This window comes from Odocoileus virginianus, chromosome 15 (assembly GCF_023699985.2).
Source record: "Odocoileus virginianus isolate 20LAN1187 ecotype Illinois chromosome 15, Ovbor_1.2, whole genome shotgun sequence".
In the NCBI taxonomy this organism is placed as follows: domain Eukaryota; kingdom Metazoa; phylum Chordata; class Mammalia; order Artiodactyla; family Cervidae; genus Odocoileus; species Odocoileus virginianus.
The window spans coordinates 47,538,130-47,558,828 of record NC_069688.1 but is presented as its reverse complement, the minus strand read 5'-3'; the positions used below and the strand labels follow the sequence as shown (position 1 = coordinate 47,558,828).

The 20,699-nt window shown below is 36.7% G+C and overlaps 1 protein-coding gene across 1 annotated transcript in view; it reads right to left on the bottom strand.

Annotated features, from left to right (window-relative positions):
• UBR5 (ubiquitin protein ligase E3 component n-recognin 5) overlaps positions 1-20,699 on the bottom strand; it is a 144,277-nt gene that overhangs the window by 82,762 nt on the left and 40,816 nt on the right. The window contains exons 2-8 of the mRNA XM_070477316.1: positions 13,654-13,698; positions 12,966-13,047; positions 12,415-12,491; positions 11,609-11,728; positions 1,647-1,836; positions 919-1,078; positions 33-182 (exon numbers count right to left, since the gene is read on the bottom strand). Of these exons, the coding sequence (XP_070333417.1) occupies positions 33-182; positions 919-1,078; positions 1,647-1,836; positions 11,609-11,728; positions 12,415-12,491; positions 12,966-13,047; positions 13,654-13,698 (824 nt within the window). The remainder of the gene's footprint in view (positions 1-32; positions 183-918; positions 1,079-1,646; positions 1,837-11,608; positions 11,729-12,414; positions 12,492-12,965; positions 13,048-13,653; positions 13,699-20,699) is intronic.

Genomic DNA, 20,699 nt, shown 5'->3' with positions numbered 1-20,699 from the left:
CAATAACCACCAAGAAATAAATGCACAATTACCTCGAGATGAGCCTAGCCTGGAAAGTGACGACCGACGAAAAGAAGGGTAACCAAAATAGCTAATGTCTTCAGAAAACATGGCGTCTGCATCGATAATGACACTTGGGTGGGCAGAATGAATGTCAGCATCAAGAAGAGACATAAGATCCTCTATAAAGTGAAACAAATATAAATGAAACAGGTACAGAGAAAAAAATCTGTAGACCATTGAAAAATCCCTTAAAGTTAAAACATTAAAATCAGGGGCTGGGCTAATTCATTTCAATGTATGACAAAAACCACTGCAATGTTGTAAAGTAATTAGCCTCCAACAAATAAAAATAAATGGAAGAAAAAAAAATAATAAAATTAAAAAAAAAAAAAATAAATAAAATCAGGGGCTGACTACTGACATATCTGAGAAGAGAAGCAGTAACTACCAAGAAATAAAGTTAACATCATTAACACAGAGTTTAAGGAACATCAATTGCATGATTATTGCTTGGGCTACATCCTAAATAATCACAAGAAAAAAGGATCATTATTTAAGATTCTTGTGACATCATAGAGATGATATAGTCAAAATCTAAATGCAGTTTCAGTTATTACATATTCAGTAAAAACAGCATCAGAACAACATTCCAGAGGCATCTCACAGTCAGCAATAAAACTATGCACATACATCCATGCCTTTATTAGGATGAAACAGAAGTCCACCGAGCAGAAACACGTCCCTATTTTTCCTTATAAAAGATTTTACAATCAAACACTATAGGGAGAAATACCTACCACCTTGGAAAGAAGACTCAGAAAACCCACTGCACTTTCATTTCATTTCATTCCCCAGTCAAAAAAAAAAAAACACCTCTCCCTAGAGATGAGAGAACCATGATGGTGTTCCACCAACCTCCAGGCAAATAAGATTCACTGGCTGTATCATCACCATCATCTCCATCTTCATCATCCCGGCTAAGTAAATTATTTACAGCAAGGTTTACATCAAGATTTGTGCGCTGAAGTTCTCGAATAATGACACTTCTGGATTTGCCTTGCAAAACAACTTGGGCCTGAAATAAAAAATAAAGAAGAGTGCTATGTTAATTTCCTTTCTCATAACTTTTTTAAAAATCAAAATCGGTTTTCCAGGACTAAAACAGAAAAGCAGTATTTCACAACACATGATATAAATCATGGCTACAGCCCCACTATATTTGGGCTTCCCTTGTGATTCAGCTGGGCTTTTCTGGTGGCTCAGAGTTAGGTAAAGTGTCTGCCTGGAATGTCGGGAGACCTGGGTTCGATTCCTGGGTCAGGAAGATCCCCTGGAGAAGGAAATGAAAACCCACTCCAGTACCCTTGCTGGGAAATCCCATGGACAGAGAAGCCTGGTAGGCTACAGTCCACAGGGTCACAAAGAGTCGGACACGACTGAGCGAGTTCACTTTCTTTCTTTTCTTATGGCTCAGCTGGTAAAGAATCTACCTGCAATGCAGGAGACCTGGGTTCGATCCCTGGGTTGGGAAGATGCCCTGGAAAAGGGATAGGCTACCATAAATCATGGCTGCAGCCCACCACATTTAGTTAAACCTCACCCTGTCCTGCTGTCTTATGTTAAGTGTTCCACAGGATCCATACCTGTGAAATCAGCTCCTCTGGAATCACAGATGCTGGGATAACTGGCTGGGGCTGGCTGCCCAGAAGCCCAGATCCTCGATCCCGTCCCGTTCGAATTACTCGAGTCTGTCGGCGAGAATCTCGTGCTCCAGCTGATGACCTACCAGAGGATCCTCCTCCACTTCCACCCACTCCAGAACTCCAGCGACTTCTAAATATCAGAGAATTTGTAGAATTAGCATTTTAAATAATCATTCAGAAAGATTGCTCCAGGTCTCATTTTCATTCTCTTAGGACATGATAAAAGCTATTTTTCTAATTGACATGGTATGGTACAGTAGTATTTTGACAGAACAAGATAATAAAGTTGAGCTTTAAAATAACACTGTTCTGATTTTTTTAATGCTTAAATATAAACTCACTTTTTAAAGATAAATACCACACATCTGCATTTTTTAAAACAATTTTTAAAAGAACCACATACCTAGCAATTCTAGACACAACTCTAAAATGAGTTATAATACACTTCCTCTTTGCATGAATGACCTATCGGACATAACTACCAACAGTCTGTAATGCAAAAAGTAAAATTCAAAGCTTAAATTTTAAAGACACAAAGAAATGGAAAGACACCTGTGTCCATGGCTTGGAAGATTTAATATTGTTAAGATGTCCAGACTGCTTAAGGTAATCTACAAATTCATCACAAGCCCTAGCAAAATCCCAGTGGATTTTATGCCTCAAAGGACATAATCAAGAGTGAGGAAGCAACATACAGAATGGAAGAAAATATTTGTAAATCATGTATCTAATAAAAGGTTAATATCCAGAATATATAAAGAGCTCCTACACTCAACAACAAAAAAAGTCAAATAACCTGACTTAAAAAATGGGCCGAGAATGTGAATAAACAGTTCTCTAAACATAATACACCAATGGCCAAATAAGCATAAGTTCAGCATCACTAACCATGAGAGAAATGCAAATCAAAACTATAACATATCACCTCACACCCATTAGAATGGCTACCATGAGGAAAAAATAGAAAACTACAAGTGTTAGCAAGGATGTACAGAAACTGGAACCCTCAGGCACTGTTGGTAAGATTATAAAATGGTGCAATGCTATGGAAACAGTACGAAGTTTCTTAAAAAATTAAAAACAGAACCATCATATATGACTCAGCAGTTGCATTTCTAGGTATATATCCAAAAGAATTGAAAATGGAGTCTCAAAGGGATATCTATATACCCATGTTCAAAGCAGCACTATTCATAAGAGCCAACAGGTACAAGCAACCTAATATCCAATGAAAAATGAATGGTTAAACAAAATGTGGTATATACATATACTGTAATATTATTCAGCATTAAAATGGAAGGAAATCCTGACACATGCTACAACATAGATAAACTTTGAAGATATCAGGCCAAGTGAAATTAAGCCAATCACAAAAACACAAATGGTATCCAAAGTAGTCAGATTCAGAGAAACAGAAAGTAGAATGGTGGCTGCCAGATGCTAGGAAGAAGGGTAGAGGGAGCTGTTTAATGGATATAAAGTTTCACTTTTACAAGATGAAAAAGTTATGGAGACTTCCTTCACAATAATGTGACTATATTCAATACTAACTGAGGTGTGCAGTTATAATCATAACGATGATAAATTTCATGTAATGTGTTTTAGTTCTAAACATGATTTAAAAAATATAAAGTCATGTGTTACCCAAAAAAAAGCTATGTTCTAGAAAACAGACACGTTTTCAACTTATATGCTTTGTGACAATTATGCAACAGAAAATAATATAGGATCAATGAAAGGTACAAATAGATATTAAAATAAAATATTAAATCAGCATTTCTACTTCATGGTTTCCTGTAAGCTGTCAAAATTAAGTCAGGTGGAACTACTCTTGTAGAAGTTTTTAACAGTCAAAAGCTAAATTTATTATCTCAACGTGAAAACAGTAGGAACCACACTAGAGTCTTGAAAAGATTTAATTAGTATAACAGTTATGTCCCCAGTTTGCCTGAGATAACACCAAGAGTCAGCATACTGTCTGAGCCTATTATTATTTTCACTCCCAAATTTCCCAGTTTGGACAGTAAGTTATAAGGCCAATTTGCAATCTCTGTTACACAAAACCTCAACTGAGGTTAGCTGAAAGACAAAAGTCAAAATATCTCTGGCTTGCCTGTTACCATGGAGAATACCACATTTTCCCACTCACACCCACAGTGCAGGATTTCTTATGTTAGAATCCAAGCAACCTACTAGACTTCCTACCTCAACTGATGCTAAACATTCCTCTATCCAGCTTGCTGTCCAGAAAAAGAGCAAGGCATTTGACTAAGTATACATTAATAGAGGTTTATCAGTGGTCTCAAAAGAAAAGTACTGGAATCCTCTCTTTGTCTATTATAGTGAGTGCTCTCTCTCTCTCTCTCTCTCTCTCTATATATATATATATATATATAGTGAGATATAAATATTTTTAATATTAAACTCAAAAATAATATAAAAACCAGTTTCTACTATCCACACCTCGCTCATCAAATTAGTCCTACAATTTGACCCCATTATATAATACTCAAGATACACAAAGTGACTTCAATCAACTGAGAAAATCACACATAGTATGGAATTAATCCACAGTTTGCAATCTTAATACCCATGGGATAAGTCCTGTCCATATACTTGGCTAATTTAAAAAAATGTACAGCATCAAAAACAAGAAAAGTCTGAGAAACTGTCACAATCAAGAAAAGCCTAAAGAGAAATGACAACTAAATCCACTGTGGATTCCTGGATGGGATCCTGGAACGGAAAGAGGACATTAAGAGAAAAATGAGGGAATGTGAACAACCTACAGCCTTCAGCTAATGATAATGTATCAACATACATTAATTATAAAAAATGTACCAGGCTTATGTTACATGTTAATAGGGAAAACTGGGTATGGGGCACACAAGAATTCTCAGTACTACCTCTGTAATTTTCTGTAATCTAAAACTGTTCAAAAATATGAAGTTTATTTAAAAGAATATATACATATATAAATGCATACAAACACACGCTCACACACTAGATAGGTATGTGTGTGCCTGTGCATATGTGCACATTTATTTCCACGGAAATATCAACTAGTTTCAATACTTAAGTCAGAAGATTTCCCATAAAAAAACAAGTTTGCAGCTTCTCTTAAGATTAAAGGGTGGGGGATGGGAGAGTGATGGAGGCCTGCATTTGGTAACAATGGCCCTGTAGACTTCTATGGTAACATCAGCTGTTTAGCTGCCTCCTTTAAAAATGGGTGATAACAAACAATGAATAAAGAGACTTTAGATACTAATATTTCCATTTTAAACATTCTTTAAACACACACCCTCTTTCTCCAAACAAAGTTGGTGTTCTTCCCCCTTCAAAGTTGGTGCTCTTGCCCAACTGAAATAAGCTTAACAAAAATATACTGGAGATTTTCGAAATATCTCCCAGGATAAATTTGAGTAATTATGAAAGAGAAAAAAACAGCAGCTAGAAAGCCTTAGCACACTACCAATTAGCAAAACCCCCAAGGGAAAAACATTAAAAGTCCTAGAAACATTGACTGTTACATAGTCCTAAGAATGATCAGTCATAATACATGATCAACTCTCAATTACCCACACTGACAGCAAAAAACAGTATTAATTATCCCAAAATCTTTCAAATGTAGTTCGCAAACAGAGACCACCTGATTCACAACACCTCTATGAACCCAAAGGGAACAAGCCAGGACTCTGAAGGAAGGGGCTGGGGACCAAGGTCTGTGGGGACACAGTCTTTCATATATGACTGCACCTGTCTGTCCTAGATTCTCTAATAAAGAGCAAGCTTCTTTAAAGTTTACTATAATCAACACAGGAATGTGAGGAGTAGGGAACTATACAACTCAGAGAAAGAAAATTTATTATGAAGGATAACATTTTTTACTTTAAAATTTCTTAATTTACAGAATACTGGTTACAATTTCTCCATCAACACACTGAGAAACATTTTATACGGGCCAAGAGAAACAATCAGCCATTAGCTTGCTTACGTTTTGTGGACATCTGCAAAATATGGCTTAGTCAGTGGGGACACTGATGTTTTTCAGAATTGCAATCATGAACCCAATGCTAAAACACAGAGTCTGTTGGGGTGGGGCAGGTTTAGAAAAACATGATTCAAAAAAGGAATACAATCAAGCATGAGTAAGAGGAAAACAAAAACTAAAGATTCTCCCTGCTTTCTAAAGTCTTAAAATTAGTCTCAACCTTCTTTTGGAGCAAGTCTACTAAGGTTTTATTCGAGCTCAAATGTACCCCTTGATGATCATCTCTGTCGTGCATTTCGTCACCAAAGACATAAAATCCCACTATTCTCTTCAGTCATCTTGTCACGCAGTCTCTTATAATTGGTTATATCCAAGCTTTATGTATAAAGAGAAGAGAATTTAAATCGAGGATAATTTAAATTATAAATTTAAATTTATAAACCATAAATTATAAACCATAAAATAAAACAAATATCCATGAGATCATAATTAACATAAATAACAGTAACAGAATAGAATAAAAAAGAAAGAAATGGGGGAGGAGGACAAGTTCTTCCTTACAGTCAAATTTCAATTAATGAGTGTAAAAGAAATAATAAAAACATATTTTAAAAAGAACTACTTGGCCAACACCACAGTAATAAAGGAAGAAATTATCAATGGATGCTAAAGTTAATGAGCTAAAGTATGATGGAAAATGGACTAATTACATAGTCAGGAAGTATCCAGCTGAGCCACCAGGGAAGCCCATCTCCCCACAAAATACATTATTACAAAAGGGGAAATATTAATAGTAACTTTATACTTGAGAAGCTTGGCAAACATCACTTTAACTAAGAGGTCAGGCATAACCATCACGGTAATGAGACAAGTCAATATCATATGCCTCCACATATGATGCAAAGAGAAGGTCACTTCATCACTTCTGTGGTATTCTTGCCAAAAATGCATCATCTGTAATCCCAATCAAAATTGTATCACGTTTTATGTGGATATCAACAAACCGATTCTAAAATGCATAGGGAAAGGCAAAAGATCTAAATAGCCAGCACAATACTGAAGAACAAAGTTCTTTTGACTGACTGGGCCCTAATCAACTTTCAAAGACTCACTATAAATCAACAGTAATCAAGACAGTGTGCTACTGGAGAAAAAACAAACAGATCAATCGTACAGCATAAAGAGCTCAGAGACATACCCCTATAAATACATAGATACTGATATTTGACAAAGGGGCAAAGGCAATACAAAGAAGCAAAGACAGCCAACTCAATCACTGCTGGACAACTGGACATCCACATGGAAAAAAGACACGGGCCTTCACAAAAATTAAAACGGATCACAGACCTAAATGTAAAATGCAAAACTATAAAACTCTGAGAATATAGCAGAGAAGAAAATGCAAAACTATAAAACTCTGAGAATATAGCAGAGAAGAAAACTAGACAATCCTGGGTTTGGCAATGACTTTTTAGATATGACACCAAAGGCACAATAAAAGAAATAACTTATAAGCTAAACTTCTTAAAGTCAAAAACTTTGGCTCTATAAATGATTCTGTCAAGATAATGAAAGACAAGTTACAGACTGGGAGAAAATAACTGCAAAAGACATTATCTGATTAAAGAATGGTTATCCAATATATATCAACAATCTGATGGAAAAATGAGCCAAAGACCTTAAAAGAAACCTCACCAGAGAAGAGCTACATTGGGCAAATAAGCATACGAAAAGATGCTTCATATACCATCAAGCAAATGTGAATTTAAAAAAACAAGCCACCACTACACACCTATTAGAATGACCAAAATCCAGAACACCAAATGCAGCAATTGTGCTCCTTGGTGTTTAATCCAAAGGAGCAGAAAACCTACATCCACACAAAAATCAGCACACAGCTTTACTCATAACTGCCAAAATTTGAAAGCAACCAAGATGTCTTTTAGTAGGTGAATATGTAAATCAACTATGATACATCTATACAATGAAATACTACTCAGCACTAAAAAGAAATGAGCTATCAAGCCATGAAAAGACATGAAGGAACCTTAAATGCATACTACTAAGTGAAAGGAGCCAATCTGGAAAGGCTAAATACTGTATGATTCCAACTATACGACATTCTGAAAAAGACAAAACTATGGAGATGGTAAAAAGATCAGTGGATTTTTAGGACAGTGAAACTACTCTATATGATGTTGTAATGAAAGATGCATGTCATTATAAACTTATCCAAACCCAGAGAAGGTACAACACCCAGAGTGAACTCTCATGTAAAAACTACGGACTGTGGATGATGATGTGCCGGTGTAGGTTCATCAGCTGTACAAATGGACCGCTCTGGTGGGGAGTACTGATAACAAGGGAGGTTATACATGTGGTCAGGGGGAATAGAAAATCCCTATACAGTCAGTACCTTCTCATTTTTGCTGTGAATTTGGAAACCGCTCTTAAAAACTAAAGACTTAAAAAAAAAAAAAAGCCTCACTTGGGTTTAATCATGAGGAAATAAGAGACAAATTCAAACATTCTACAAAGTAACCAGTTACCAAACTCATCAAGGTCTGGAAAGACTGAGAAACTGTCCCAGATGAGAGGAACCTACAGAAACATGACAACAGAAGCCACATAGGATCCTGGATTGAATCCTAGAGCAGAGAAATAGTACCCGTGGAACAGGTGATGAAATCTGAATAAACTCCACAGATTAAGCACTGATCACTGTTAATTTCCTGGTGTTGATAACTGTACTATGATTATGTAGAACATTAACATTTGGGGAAGCTGGGTGAAATTCTGCAACTTTTAAAAGTCAAATAATTTTCAAATGAAAAGTTAAATTTAGAAATAAAGAGTACAGCATTAGGAACAAATGCCACCATGTAAATGAATAAACTAAAGCAGGGATCAGCAAACTGTAAAGTGCAGAAAAGTAATCATTTATTTAGGCTTTGTAGGCTCACCAGTCTTTGTCATGACAACTCATCTGTGCCATTTTAGCACAAAAGCAACCAGAGTTAAGTAAGTATCAAGTATAGCTGTCTCAATGAAAAGAGGAGGCAGTCAAGACAGATTTAGCCTGTAAGCTACCATGTGACAACCCCTCAACTAAAAAAAGAACTAAATTTTAATCTTTTAACAGGTAAAGTTTGACATAGTATGATAAATAATAGCATGCTTTCTTAAATAAAATCAAACATTTCGCAAGTTTATCATATAAAATGGGATCTCAACTTTTAAATCTAACTTTACCAAGAGAGTCAAAATGTTTAAAACCATCTTCCTCTCAATTATATTTTGAAACAATTTAAATTGCTTCTATTTCTCTGATTAGCCTTTGAATACATATGCTAACACCACTGATTTGGCATTATCTAACCACTAAATGGGAGAAGGAAATGGCAGCCACTCCAGTACTCCTGCCTGGAAATTCCCATGGACAGAGGAGCCTAGTGGGCTACAGTTCATGGGGTCAAAAAGAGTCGGACATGACTGAGCGACTTCACTTTCACTTTCATGCATTGGAGAAGGAAATGGCAAGCCACTCCAGTATTCTTGCCTGGAGGATCCCAGGGACAGGGGAACCTGGTGGGCTGCCATCTATGGGGTCGCACAGAGTCAGACACGACTGAAGCGACAGCAGCAGCAGCAACCACTAAATGGGTAATTTCAGAAGATACAGCTATTCAGAAATCAAGGTATAAAATGAATAAAACCACCTGGCTTGGAATTTGTATATGATTCTTTTAGTTTGACAGCATATCAGCTTTAGAGAAAATGGAATTAAGAGTATCTAGTGTAAAAAGTTGGAGAAGGAAATGGCACCCCACTCCAGTACTCTTGCCTGGAAAATCCCATGGATGGAGGAGCCTGGTAGGCTGCAGTCCATGGGGTCGAGAAGAGTCGGACATGACTGAGTGACTTCACTTTCACTTTTCACTTTCATGCATTGGAGAAGGAAATGGCACCCCACTCCAGTGTTCTTGCCTGGAGAATCCCAGGGACGGGGGAGCCTGGTGGGCTGCCGTCTATGGGGTCGCACAGAGTCGGACACGACTGAGTGACTTAGCAGCAGCAGCAGTGTAAAAAGTTGGAGAAGGCAATGGCACCCCACTCCAGTACTCTTGCCTGGAAAATCTCATGGGCAGAGGAGCCTGGTGGGCTGCAGCCCATGGGGTCGCGAAGAGTCGGACATGACTGAAGTAACTTAGCAGCAGCAGTGTAAGAAGTAAAAATTTTACAAATAATTTTAAAAGTAAAAATAAGGTACAAACTTTCAGTTATAAAATAGATATCACAGAAGTAAAATGTACAGCAAGGTACTGTATATTTGAAAGCTGATAAGAGAGCAGATCTCTAAAGTCCTCATCACAAGAAAAAAATTTGTAGCCAGATTTGGTGATGGGTGTTAAATTGACTGTTTCATTTCACATTACAGTTGACCCTTGAACAGCAGAGACTTTGTGGCTTCCCTTATATATTTTTTTTCAATAAATATATTAAAATTTATTTTGGGGGGGGGACTAACAGGAATTTTAAAAACTCACAGATGAACCACAAAGCCTGGAAAAACTCCAAAAAAGCTAAGAACAAGTTATGTCATGAACATATAAAACATCTGTAGGTAACAGCCTATGCTTACATAGGCAAAAGGTGAGTGATAGTTAACATAAAACTGATAATGTTCGTTTTCTTACTGTTTTTTGCTCAATGACAGTCTTCTTACTGTTACAACTTTGCTTTCATAGAATTACATTACCATACAGTATGCTTCTCTTTCTCTTAATGGGAGAAACTGCGTATTAGTCTATCATCACAGGTAAGTAGTTTCTTTTAAATGAACGCTTCTAATACCATGTGATAAATATGACTGTAATACTACATGCCATAAAGTTTTTATAATCATTCATTCATTAGTGTTTAAGTTAGGCTACCATGAAGTAATCATACTGCTGCTTCTTCACTATCAATGCATCAATCACTGTATCTGTAAATACAATAAATATGAATCTCCCTTTCACAACATCTTTTCATTTTTGATGTCTAGTGTTAGTAATAAGAATACCATCTGGAGTTTTGTATCATATAGGAAAATACGGACACAGGTAAGGAGAGACAATTCATTTTGCAAAAGATGGTACAAACTTACAGTATTGATAAGAACAGTGCTGTAAGTGTATTTTTTTCTCAATGTTTTATTTTTTCTATCTTACTTTATTATAAGAATAGGGAATATAATACATATAACATACAAAATACATATTAATGAACTGTTTATGCTAACCCTAAGGCTGCCAGTCAACAAGAGGCTATTAGTAGTTAAGTTTTGAAGAAGTCAGAAGTTACAAGTGGATTTTTGACTGTACAGGATCAAAACTGTGCCCTAAATCCCACACTGTCCAAGGGCCATAAATATTTGTATACATGTAATACACAAATATTGAATTGTTATGTTGTGCACTTGCAACTGTTATATGTCAAGTATACCACAATAATTTCTTTAAAGTAAAAATGATTTCATTAAAGGCAGTAAAATTTAGTTACATAATAGTTTCAAGCCCCACTAAATTCATTCAGAAAGAACTATCAGATTTGGATATTAGAAAGAAATGCTAGAAATTTTTTACACAAGAATTAATCAAAAATAAGACCAAAGATAATGTAACTGAAATTTTAAAAATATAGATGACATAAATGCACATAGCCACTATACATTTTTAAACGATCAAAAACTTAGGTTAACAGTAATTAGCCTATGTCGGCTTTTTTAAGTCATGGTGGTTCATTCTGAACAAACGGAGACCCTGCCCAGAGTTCCCTGGCTTCGTCACTAGGTTAACACTGAGACCGAACACTAGCAGTGACAGCACTTACAGACTAGTGGATGCATCATCCGGCCACAACTTACCCCAGGGTGTTGCCAGCCAGCCTGCCCAGAGTCTCAGAACCCGAGAGAAACCACGGGGAGTCACTTGTCCTACCAGGTCTCGACGTCCTCCCTGCCCCAGAGCTGCTATTCAACTTTGACCTGGGAAAAAACAAGAGGTAGAAAAATCACAGAAAAGTCCCCAAATGCCTAGGAAATCTAGGCTTCACTACATAAAATATCAGCTTAACAGTTCTGATGACTCTCAATGAGATGGACACTTCAGAACAAAGAGCAAATCTAACAACTTGTAACCTGGTAACAATCCAGCTCCTGTCTGAAATTTTTCATAGTTTAGCTGCAAACAAATTGTTCCTTAGATCTTTGAAAGTAATCATACTTTCCTCAGAAGCAGTCAACTGAAAGTCGTCATGCATTATCTAGCAATCTTTTTTACATGTCATCCTTTATAAAGACCAAAACTTTAAAGACTTCATCAATTTCAAATTGAGTTACCTGATTTGGGAATATTAAGGGAGGAAAAACATGATCTGAAAAAGCAGTTCACTCAAAGAGCAGATCTGACTTGGAACCTACCAAATACATATCATACTTCTGGTAACCTATTCTGTTAAGTGATCGTTGATTCCTCTGCTACTTTTAATGTGAATATTTATAAATCACTGCTTGCATAAAAATTAAAATCAAACTACAAAGTAACCATTGCATTCTATTTTAAGCATATGGTTTTCAATAATGTTAACTTGAAGGCTCCCCAAATCAAAACACAGATGGAATATTATACCTTTAAGAATTATTTATTAAATAGAAAGGACATAATGTCTTACCCATCATTATTGTCAGGTTTACCCAATTCCAATCGGTCTGGCTGTACTGAAAAACCAATCCTGCAAACTCTACCATCCTAGAAGCAAAGAAAATAGAACTTTCCCAAGTAAAAATGTGCATTAAAACTTGAGTTTATTCAACAAACAGATTATGTACCTATCACTGTCAATTCAAAAAGCCAAAAAATAAGCTCGCTTCCAGAAGGCACTCATACTGAAGCCAGAGAAGTATGTTTTATATGCGTTAACCATGAAACCAGTAAAGATAATGTAAAATATCTCAATCTAACAGAATTCAGAGTAAGGAAATAACTGGATATCAGGAACTTCTCCATTCTTTTACTAACTAGTTTCAAGCTCTAGTAAATCATTTACACTTTCTCTGGGCCAGAGAATTTATACAATAAGGAAACGGAACTGGGTGAGCTCTGAAATAACTCTTGTAAGAAAGTGCTCTTTTCTTCGTTCCTTCCAAAGGAAGACACGTGATGATGCACAGTTGTCTTTTAACACTCATTTTCACTTCTCTACCTTAAGAGTAAACAAGTTACCTCAAGAAGGAAGGCAGCGTGATTTGGTCCCACCACACACTGTTTAATAGTAGCCTGCTCCAATACATTCAAAGGGGGATGGCTGGGGAATAAAGAAAAATACGCAAGGAAAGTTATTATTTCTTTTTCCTCCAAAGTCATAGTATTTACTAGAAACTTTTATTACATGGTATACACATACAGTCACACATCATATGTATGTGTGTGTATGTATGTGTGTACAGATAATGAACATATATACATATATATATATGGGTGTGTGTATATATATACACACATATATATATATAAGGAAAACAATAACACCCTATCATTATGATGAAAAGCCACAAGGAATTTAAATAAGAAAATTATTTTTTAAATGGCAAATACACCCTTGAGGGTTTTTTCAATTTCAATTAACAAAAGAATTGCTGGCAAAACTCATTTTTAAAAACTAATATTTATATATTTTAAAGCAATAATTGAAATACATTATCTATAGTCATTATAGCTCTTGGTATGGCAGAGTTTTTAAAAATCAGTATGAACACAAACTATAATTCAAATGAATTCACTCATAAAAAGCTGACAGCTAGACCAAAATATTCTTAATAGCTGCTACCTAAACATGAGTATGTTTTCCTAATTTTTGTTTTTAAAAAAAGCTATTCTCTTCAGGACATGTAAAATATTTTAAAACTCTTACCTGTTTAAATTGTATTTGTTCAGTTTCTCTGAAACTTCTCGTAACCTTTAAAAACAAAACAAAACATGAATAAACAACACATACAGAGCCTCTGTAAACAAAAGAGTTCTCATTTGGAGATCTCTAACAGTGTGTGTGTGCATTCAGTCATGTCCGACTCTTTTGTGACCCCATGGACTGTAGCCCACCAGGATCCTCTGTCCATGGGATTTCCCAGGCAAGAATACTGGAGTGGGTTGCCATTTCCTTCTCCAGGGGATCTTTCTGATCCAGGAACTGAACCCACATCTCTGGGTCTCCTGCATTGTTAACTGGATTCTTTACCATCGTACCACCACAAAAAATTTACTGAGGCAAAAATGATTTGTATATTATCTTTAAGTTCTGTCTCTAAAAAAGTCGTAAGTCAACCCTGCAGTTGCTTTCCCTCACCACCTCATTTGTAACTTCAATCATCATCTTATTTTACAGAAGAGCAAACAGGCTTCCAGATTTTAACAAACCAGCAGCAGAACTGGCAATTGAATCAACGTCCAGTGGAAAGCCAATTTTTCAAACACTGAACTACGTATGATGAAAGAGATTCTTGAAGGTGCAGGAATACCACAAAATGAAAACTACTTGGAAAGTACGTCACTGTTAAAGAATTTAATACAACAAGGCAGAAACAACCCAAAAGCCAAACTGACTTAAGGTGAGAATAGTCTCAAAAGTTCTTCAAGAAGGGCCTTGTGACACACAATTGTACAAATTAAAACCTTGGTGCCCAGGTTCGTGTTCTGGTGGAGTTGCTAAAAAAAAAACAAAACCTTAGTGACTGTATCTGTAAAACAAGGATAGCAACTGATATTTTTAAGAGTTATTGAATACGCTCAGAAAAATCTCAAAGGGCTATCTAACAAAGATATTAATTCATGTTATTTATCACCATTTTGCTGTTTCTCTCAAAGAAACAGTCTTGAGTTCATATAAAGTACTGTAATATTCATTTAAATTAGGTACTTCTGTCAACCTAAGGAAGTCATTTTATAATATAAAGATGTAATCAAATGGAGAGATTTTAAGAGTTCAATTCTATTAAGTTACCTAAACAAATGTCTGATCTTTGAAAATAGTAATTGTTTTATTATTAATAATAACTGAAAAATAATTTTCAGAAATTATTCTTTTAAAAATAAACTGAGAATTTTAGAAAACAGGGGAAAAAACAGAAAAGTAAATCAATAGGAAATTTCATAAAGTTTGCTTTGTAAAGAGTGACAAACATAAAATCAAATTTCAGTCATTCATACTAACAACTGATGAAAGTGGTATACATACTCAAAATTAAACATACTTAAAGCTAGTTTAGGATTTAAAAGCTACCACAAATCATACAGCATGTGGGCAAATAAGTTAATTATTTCTATAAGAGATTCTACTAGGTACCAACTGTCCTTCAATTTTATCTGGTAAAGTTCTATCCTCTGTTCTTTACAAGGAGCATCTTTGAAACACTAAAATGTGTATAAGCAAATGGTGCTGTGCTAAGCAGCTTCAGTCATGTTGGACTCTGCAACCCTATGGACTGGAGCCCCCAGACTCCTCTGTCCATGGGATTCTCCAGGCGAGAATACTGGAGTGGGTTGCCATGCCCTCCTCTAAGTATAAGCAAATGTCCAACACTAAATCATATTCCTAAGCAAAAACAGGGCTTCCCAGGTGGCGCCTGGGAACTCGCCTGCCAATGCAGGAGACAAAAGAGATGAAGGTTCAATTCCTGGGTTGGGAAGATCCCTTGGAGAAGGAAATGGCAACCACTCCAATATTCTTGCCTGGAGAACTCCACGGACAGAGGAACCTGGTGGGCTAAAGTCCATGGGCTCGCAAAGAGTTGGACATGACTGAGCGACTAACACTTTCAAGCAAAAGTAACTTTCGAATGATGTCATATTTAATTTTCACTCCCAAAGAAAAGCGTCTGATCATCTGTGATTTGGCTCTCAGTAAAATAATTTTCATTTTTCTAGTCTTCATTAACAAAAAATGTTTTCTTCAGTCCTTTAAAGTCAAGCTTTTTTTTTTTTTTTTACCAAATCTCAGTCTGCTCATTTACAATGCACATTATCTGTGCTCCAAGAGAAAACACCAGAAGAGTAATGCACCGTGGAACTCATGAGCTCTGGAAGAAGGCTGACTAGAATATGGGAAGAAGAAAATAAACTGGGAGGCTCTGTTCTAGGCAATAACCACAGCTTTGAGAAGACACAGCAGGGAGGCAGGAGCTCTCACTCACCTCAGCCCACATTTACTCTGAGCCACGTATAAAACTCTTCAACAACAGAGAGACTGTGAGATTAGGCCAAGGAAGGCTTTACTTCCCAAAAGCCATAGTAGTGACACTGTCAAAAGATACTTGTTCACCAGCATACAACTAAACCCCTCATTTCCATTCCTTTTTTCTTAGTCCAACACTGTCTCCAGAGTTTTCACAAAGAATAGGGGAGTGAGGGGAGAATAAAATTTGTCAAAGTGTTCTCAAAACTGGACAACTGAGATTAAGAATTAAATGATGCTTTCATGGCTCCAAATACCACTGCAGGTAGTATGTATAAAACTAAAGTAGGGTTTGAGGATATCAAAATGCTAGAAATAAAGAGAGAAATAAAATAACAATTCAAGAACTCAAAAGTAAATTTCACATTAGGAAGGGGATAGAAGAAATGGTTACAAACATAAAATTTTCTATTATCAAAAATCATAGTGGACTCCTAACTGTATCTGAAATGTACACCTATTTGTACTGAAAATGATACCTACTGCATGGCAAGAAATCCAGGCTTTACTCCCAGCTCCTCTACCACTAACGAGCCCATTAAGTTTTCAGTCTCATCTATGTGAAAAAAGACTAATCAGTCCTCTCTAGCTCTTTTTAGTCCAGAAACTGTTAAGTATGTATGAAAAGCAAATATATCAGTGGAAGATATTTATGTTAGTGTTTATAGTGAAACAGCATTTACTGTCACATTCAATTTCATCTTACCCGTCTGAAATTTTCATATACAAATTGATTTTACATAGACACTTAAGAATGCTTCTCTAAATATCAAATTTGTTTAATTTCTTAAATTCAATCCCCCAAATTTATAGAAAATATATATCATTTATCCAAATTTCAAGATAGTTATTATAATTAAATTGGCCCCATACACCTTTTTCTACATGGATCCCAGATAACAGTAACAAAGAAATATTCAAAGCAAAACCAAAAAAATGTACTAACTATAAAATAAGGAATACTTTGTTCCCCTTAACATTATAGTCCTGGGCAGACATGCAAAACCCAGAATTACTGCAGGCCACTGATCACATTCATTTAAATTTACTAAGTTACTGAATGTTTGGCCAAAATTATCAGGTACTCATCTACATTAATGGATCTTCCTCCAACACCTTACAATGCTTAAAGTTATTAACTATTCAGTTCAGTCACTCAGTCGTGTCTAACTCTTTGTGACCCCATGAACCGCAGCACGCCAGGCCTCCCTGTCCATCACTAACTCCCAGAACCTACCCAAACTCATGTTCACTGAGTCAGTGATACCATCCAACCATCTCATCTTCTGTCGTCCCCTTCTCCTCCAGCCCTCAATCTTTCCTAGCATCAGGGTCTTTTCCAATGAGTCAGCTCTTTGCATCAGGTGGCCGAAGTATTGGAGTTTCAGCATCAGTCCTTGAAATGAATATTCAGGACTCATCTCCTTTAGGGTGGACTGGTTGGATCTCCTTGCAGTCCAAGGGACTCTCAAGAGTCTTCTCCAACACCACAGTTCAAAAGCATCAATTCTTCGGCGCTCAGCTTTCTTCACAGTCCAACTCTCACATCTATACATGACCACTGGAAAAACCATAGCTTTGACTAGACGGACCTTTGTTGGCAAAGTAATGTCTCTGCTTTTTAATATGCTGTTTAAGTTGGTCATAACTTTCCTTCCAAGGAGTAAGCCTCTTTTAATTTCATGGCTACAATCACCATCTGCAGTGGTTTTGGAGCCCGAGAAAATAAAGTCTGACACTGTTTCCACTATTTCCCATCTATTTTCCATGAAGTGATGGGACCGGATGCCATGATCTTAGTTTTCTGAATGTTGAACTTTAAGCCAACTTTTTCACTCTCCTCTTTCACTTTCATCAAGAGGCTCTTTAGTTCTTCTCCACTTTCTGCCATAAGGGTGCTATCATCTGCATATCTGAGGTTATTGATATCTCTCCCGGCAATCTTGACTCCAGCTTGTGCTTCTTCCAGCCCAGTGTTTCTCATGATGTACTCTGCATATAAGTTAAATAAGCAGGATGACAATATATAGCCTTGATGTAATCCTTTCCCAGTTTGGAACCAGTCTGTTGTTCCATGTCCAGTTCAAACTGTTGTCTCCTGACCTGCATACGGGTTTCTCAAGAGGCAGGTCAGGTGGTCTGGTATTACCATCTCTTGAAGAATTTTCCACAGTTTATTGCGATCCACACAGTCAAAGGCTTTGGCATGGTCAATTAAGCAGAAATAGATGTTTTTCTGGAACTCTCTTGTTTTTTCGATGATTCAACGGATGTTGGCAATTTGATCTCTGGTTCCTCTGCCTTTTCTAAAACCAGCTTGAACATCTGGAAGTTCATGGTTCACGTATTGCTGAAGCCTGGCTTGGGGAATTTTGAACATTACTTCACTAACGTGTGAGATGCGTGCAACTGTGTGGTAGTTTGAGCATTCTTTGGGATTGGAATGAAAACTGACCTTTCCCAGTCCTGTGGCCACTGCTGAGTTTTCCAAATTTGCTGACATATTGAGTGCAGCACTTTTACAGCATCATCTTTCAGGATTTGAAATAGCTCAACTGGAATTCCATTACCTCCACTAGCTTTTTTCATAGTGATGCTTCCCACTTGATGCAAGTAGTGATGTAAGGCCCACTTGACTTCACATTCCAGGATGTCTGGCTCTAGGTGAGAGATCACACTATTGTGACTAAGTGGGTCGTGAAGATCTTTTTTGTACAGTTCTTCTGCGTATTCTTGCCACCTCTTCTTAATATCTTCTGTTTCTGTCAGGTCCATACCATTTCTGTCCTTTATTGAGCCCATCTTTGCATGAAATATTCCCTCGGCATCTCTAATTTTCTTGAAGAGATCTCTAGTCTTTCCGATTCTATTGTTTCCTCTATTTCTTTGCATTTCTGTACTTCTTCCCATTGTAATATTAACACAAGTTTTCTGTTTTTAAAAGAAAAGATAAGCCACCCTGGTGGTGATAGTGCAGTTGCTAAGTCGAGCATGACTCTTGCAACCCCATGGACTGTAGCCCGCCTGGTTCCCTTGTCCATGGGATCTCCCAGTCAAGAATACTAGAGCAGGTTGCCATTTCCTTCTCCAAGGAATCTCCTGAATCTCATTGTGGATAGGTTAGCAGTATGTTTCTGACAATCCTTAGTATTCTGACACCAAAGATTTATTCTGTATTCCGATTCAATAATCTATTCTATTCCTTCTGATTTATAGACAGATTTACAGATCCACAGGCTGGAAATTTTTCAAGCACCAAGGTAAGGTAAGAGCAAACCAGTATTAAAAGAGAAATAAGTATAACAATACCTGCTAGAAGGTAACGTATTTCATAGTTGCCCTTGAAATTCCCTACAATTTCAGTCTCATCTCCCCCAAATTTAACATTTTAATTTCTACGACCCACAACTGACAGTAGCACTTAATGTAGGAACTTCAGTTTTATAATTCTCTGCCCTCATCCTGAATCCCCTGCCACGTGTTCAATAAACACAGCCCCAAGATGAATGAAACCTGCTAGATTAGATTCCTCGTTACATTTCTAAATGTAAAAAATTTAGGTGTCTGGACCCCTAAAAGGCTCCAATTCTCCAGCATATATTTCCCTCAGTCCAACTTCTACAAGATGATGTTTTCCCCTTACCTGGAACTGTAAGACCAGGTATACCTATCCATGTTTCACACTTATCAGTACTCACTTTAATGGTAGGAAGTGGCATTCTTCTGCCACCCATACATTTCCTCTAGTCTCATTCTTATTTCTTCAGGCCCAGCTCAAACACTACCTCCTCTCCATGAATTTTTCTGGTAGCTCTAGTTTTCTTCCTACATAAACCTACAGCTTCTCCCTCATACAGGACCCTTTATGGTCTACTTGACACTCTACAGTCATTTGTGTTTTGATCTAAACTGGCTTCAGACTTTAAGCAGAGATAAAACTTAACCAAGTATTCCCCCACTCTTCCATTTCTTTCCAACAGGGAAAAATGTACAATAATACTTGTTACAACACATTTCAGGAGCAGAAAAGATTCCTGATCTTAAACTAAACAAAACTACTCCTCAGGTCTTTCACCTCAAATTGAAGTTTAGAACAAGCAAGAAAAGTATGAATATACAGATTTTTTAGGACAGTTGCCCATATTAACTCATTAACAGACCAGTTAACACAGTGAAAACATCTGATAATTCACCAGTTACCCAATAATCATATTAGCAAACTATCTTTAAAGTGACCTCACTCCACTCTCTAGATATCCATTCATGGAAATAAAACTTTTACCTATCCATATAATTTTATTTTGGAATATAGGGCTTAGTAATCCACATGAAGAAACAACAGTGAGTCAGTGAAAGGCTACTTACAACACTAAATCATAAGATTCCTACAGAAAATATCTTAAAGAACACCTGTCATCCACATCAGAGAAGGCAGGTACTGCCAAAACTTAAATGCACCCAGGTTATCTTTTTGTAGAAGAAGAAATACTGTAGGAATATTTCTGGCATTTCTCCAAAGGCAAACTCTCTAAAGCTTAAAATTCAAGAAGCAATCAAAGTGTACTTTTTTCTTTTTTTCTTCTGTAACAATGGCTATGTTACCAGATTGATGGCAGAGAGAGGAGTCAAGTCTTCCTCCAACCACAGAACATGGTCTTTGCACTGTATCATCACACACTTCCCTGAGCATTGGGAGTCCCTCCACAACAGTTCTTTTATACAAGTATTGC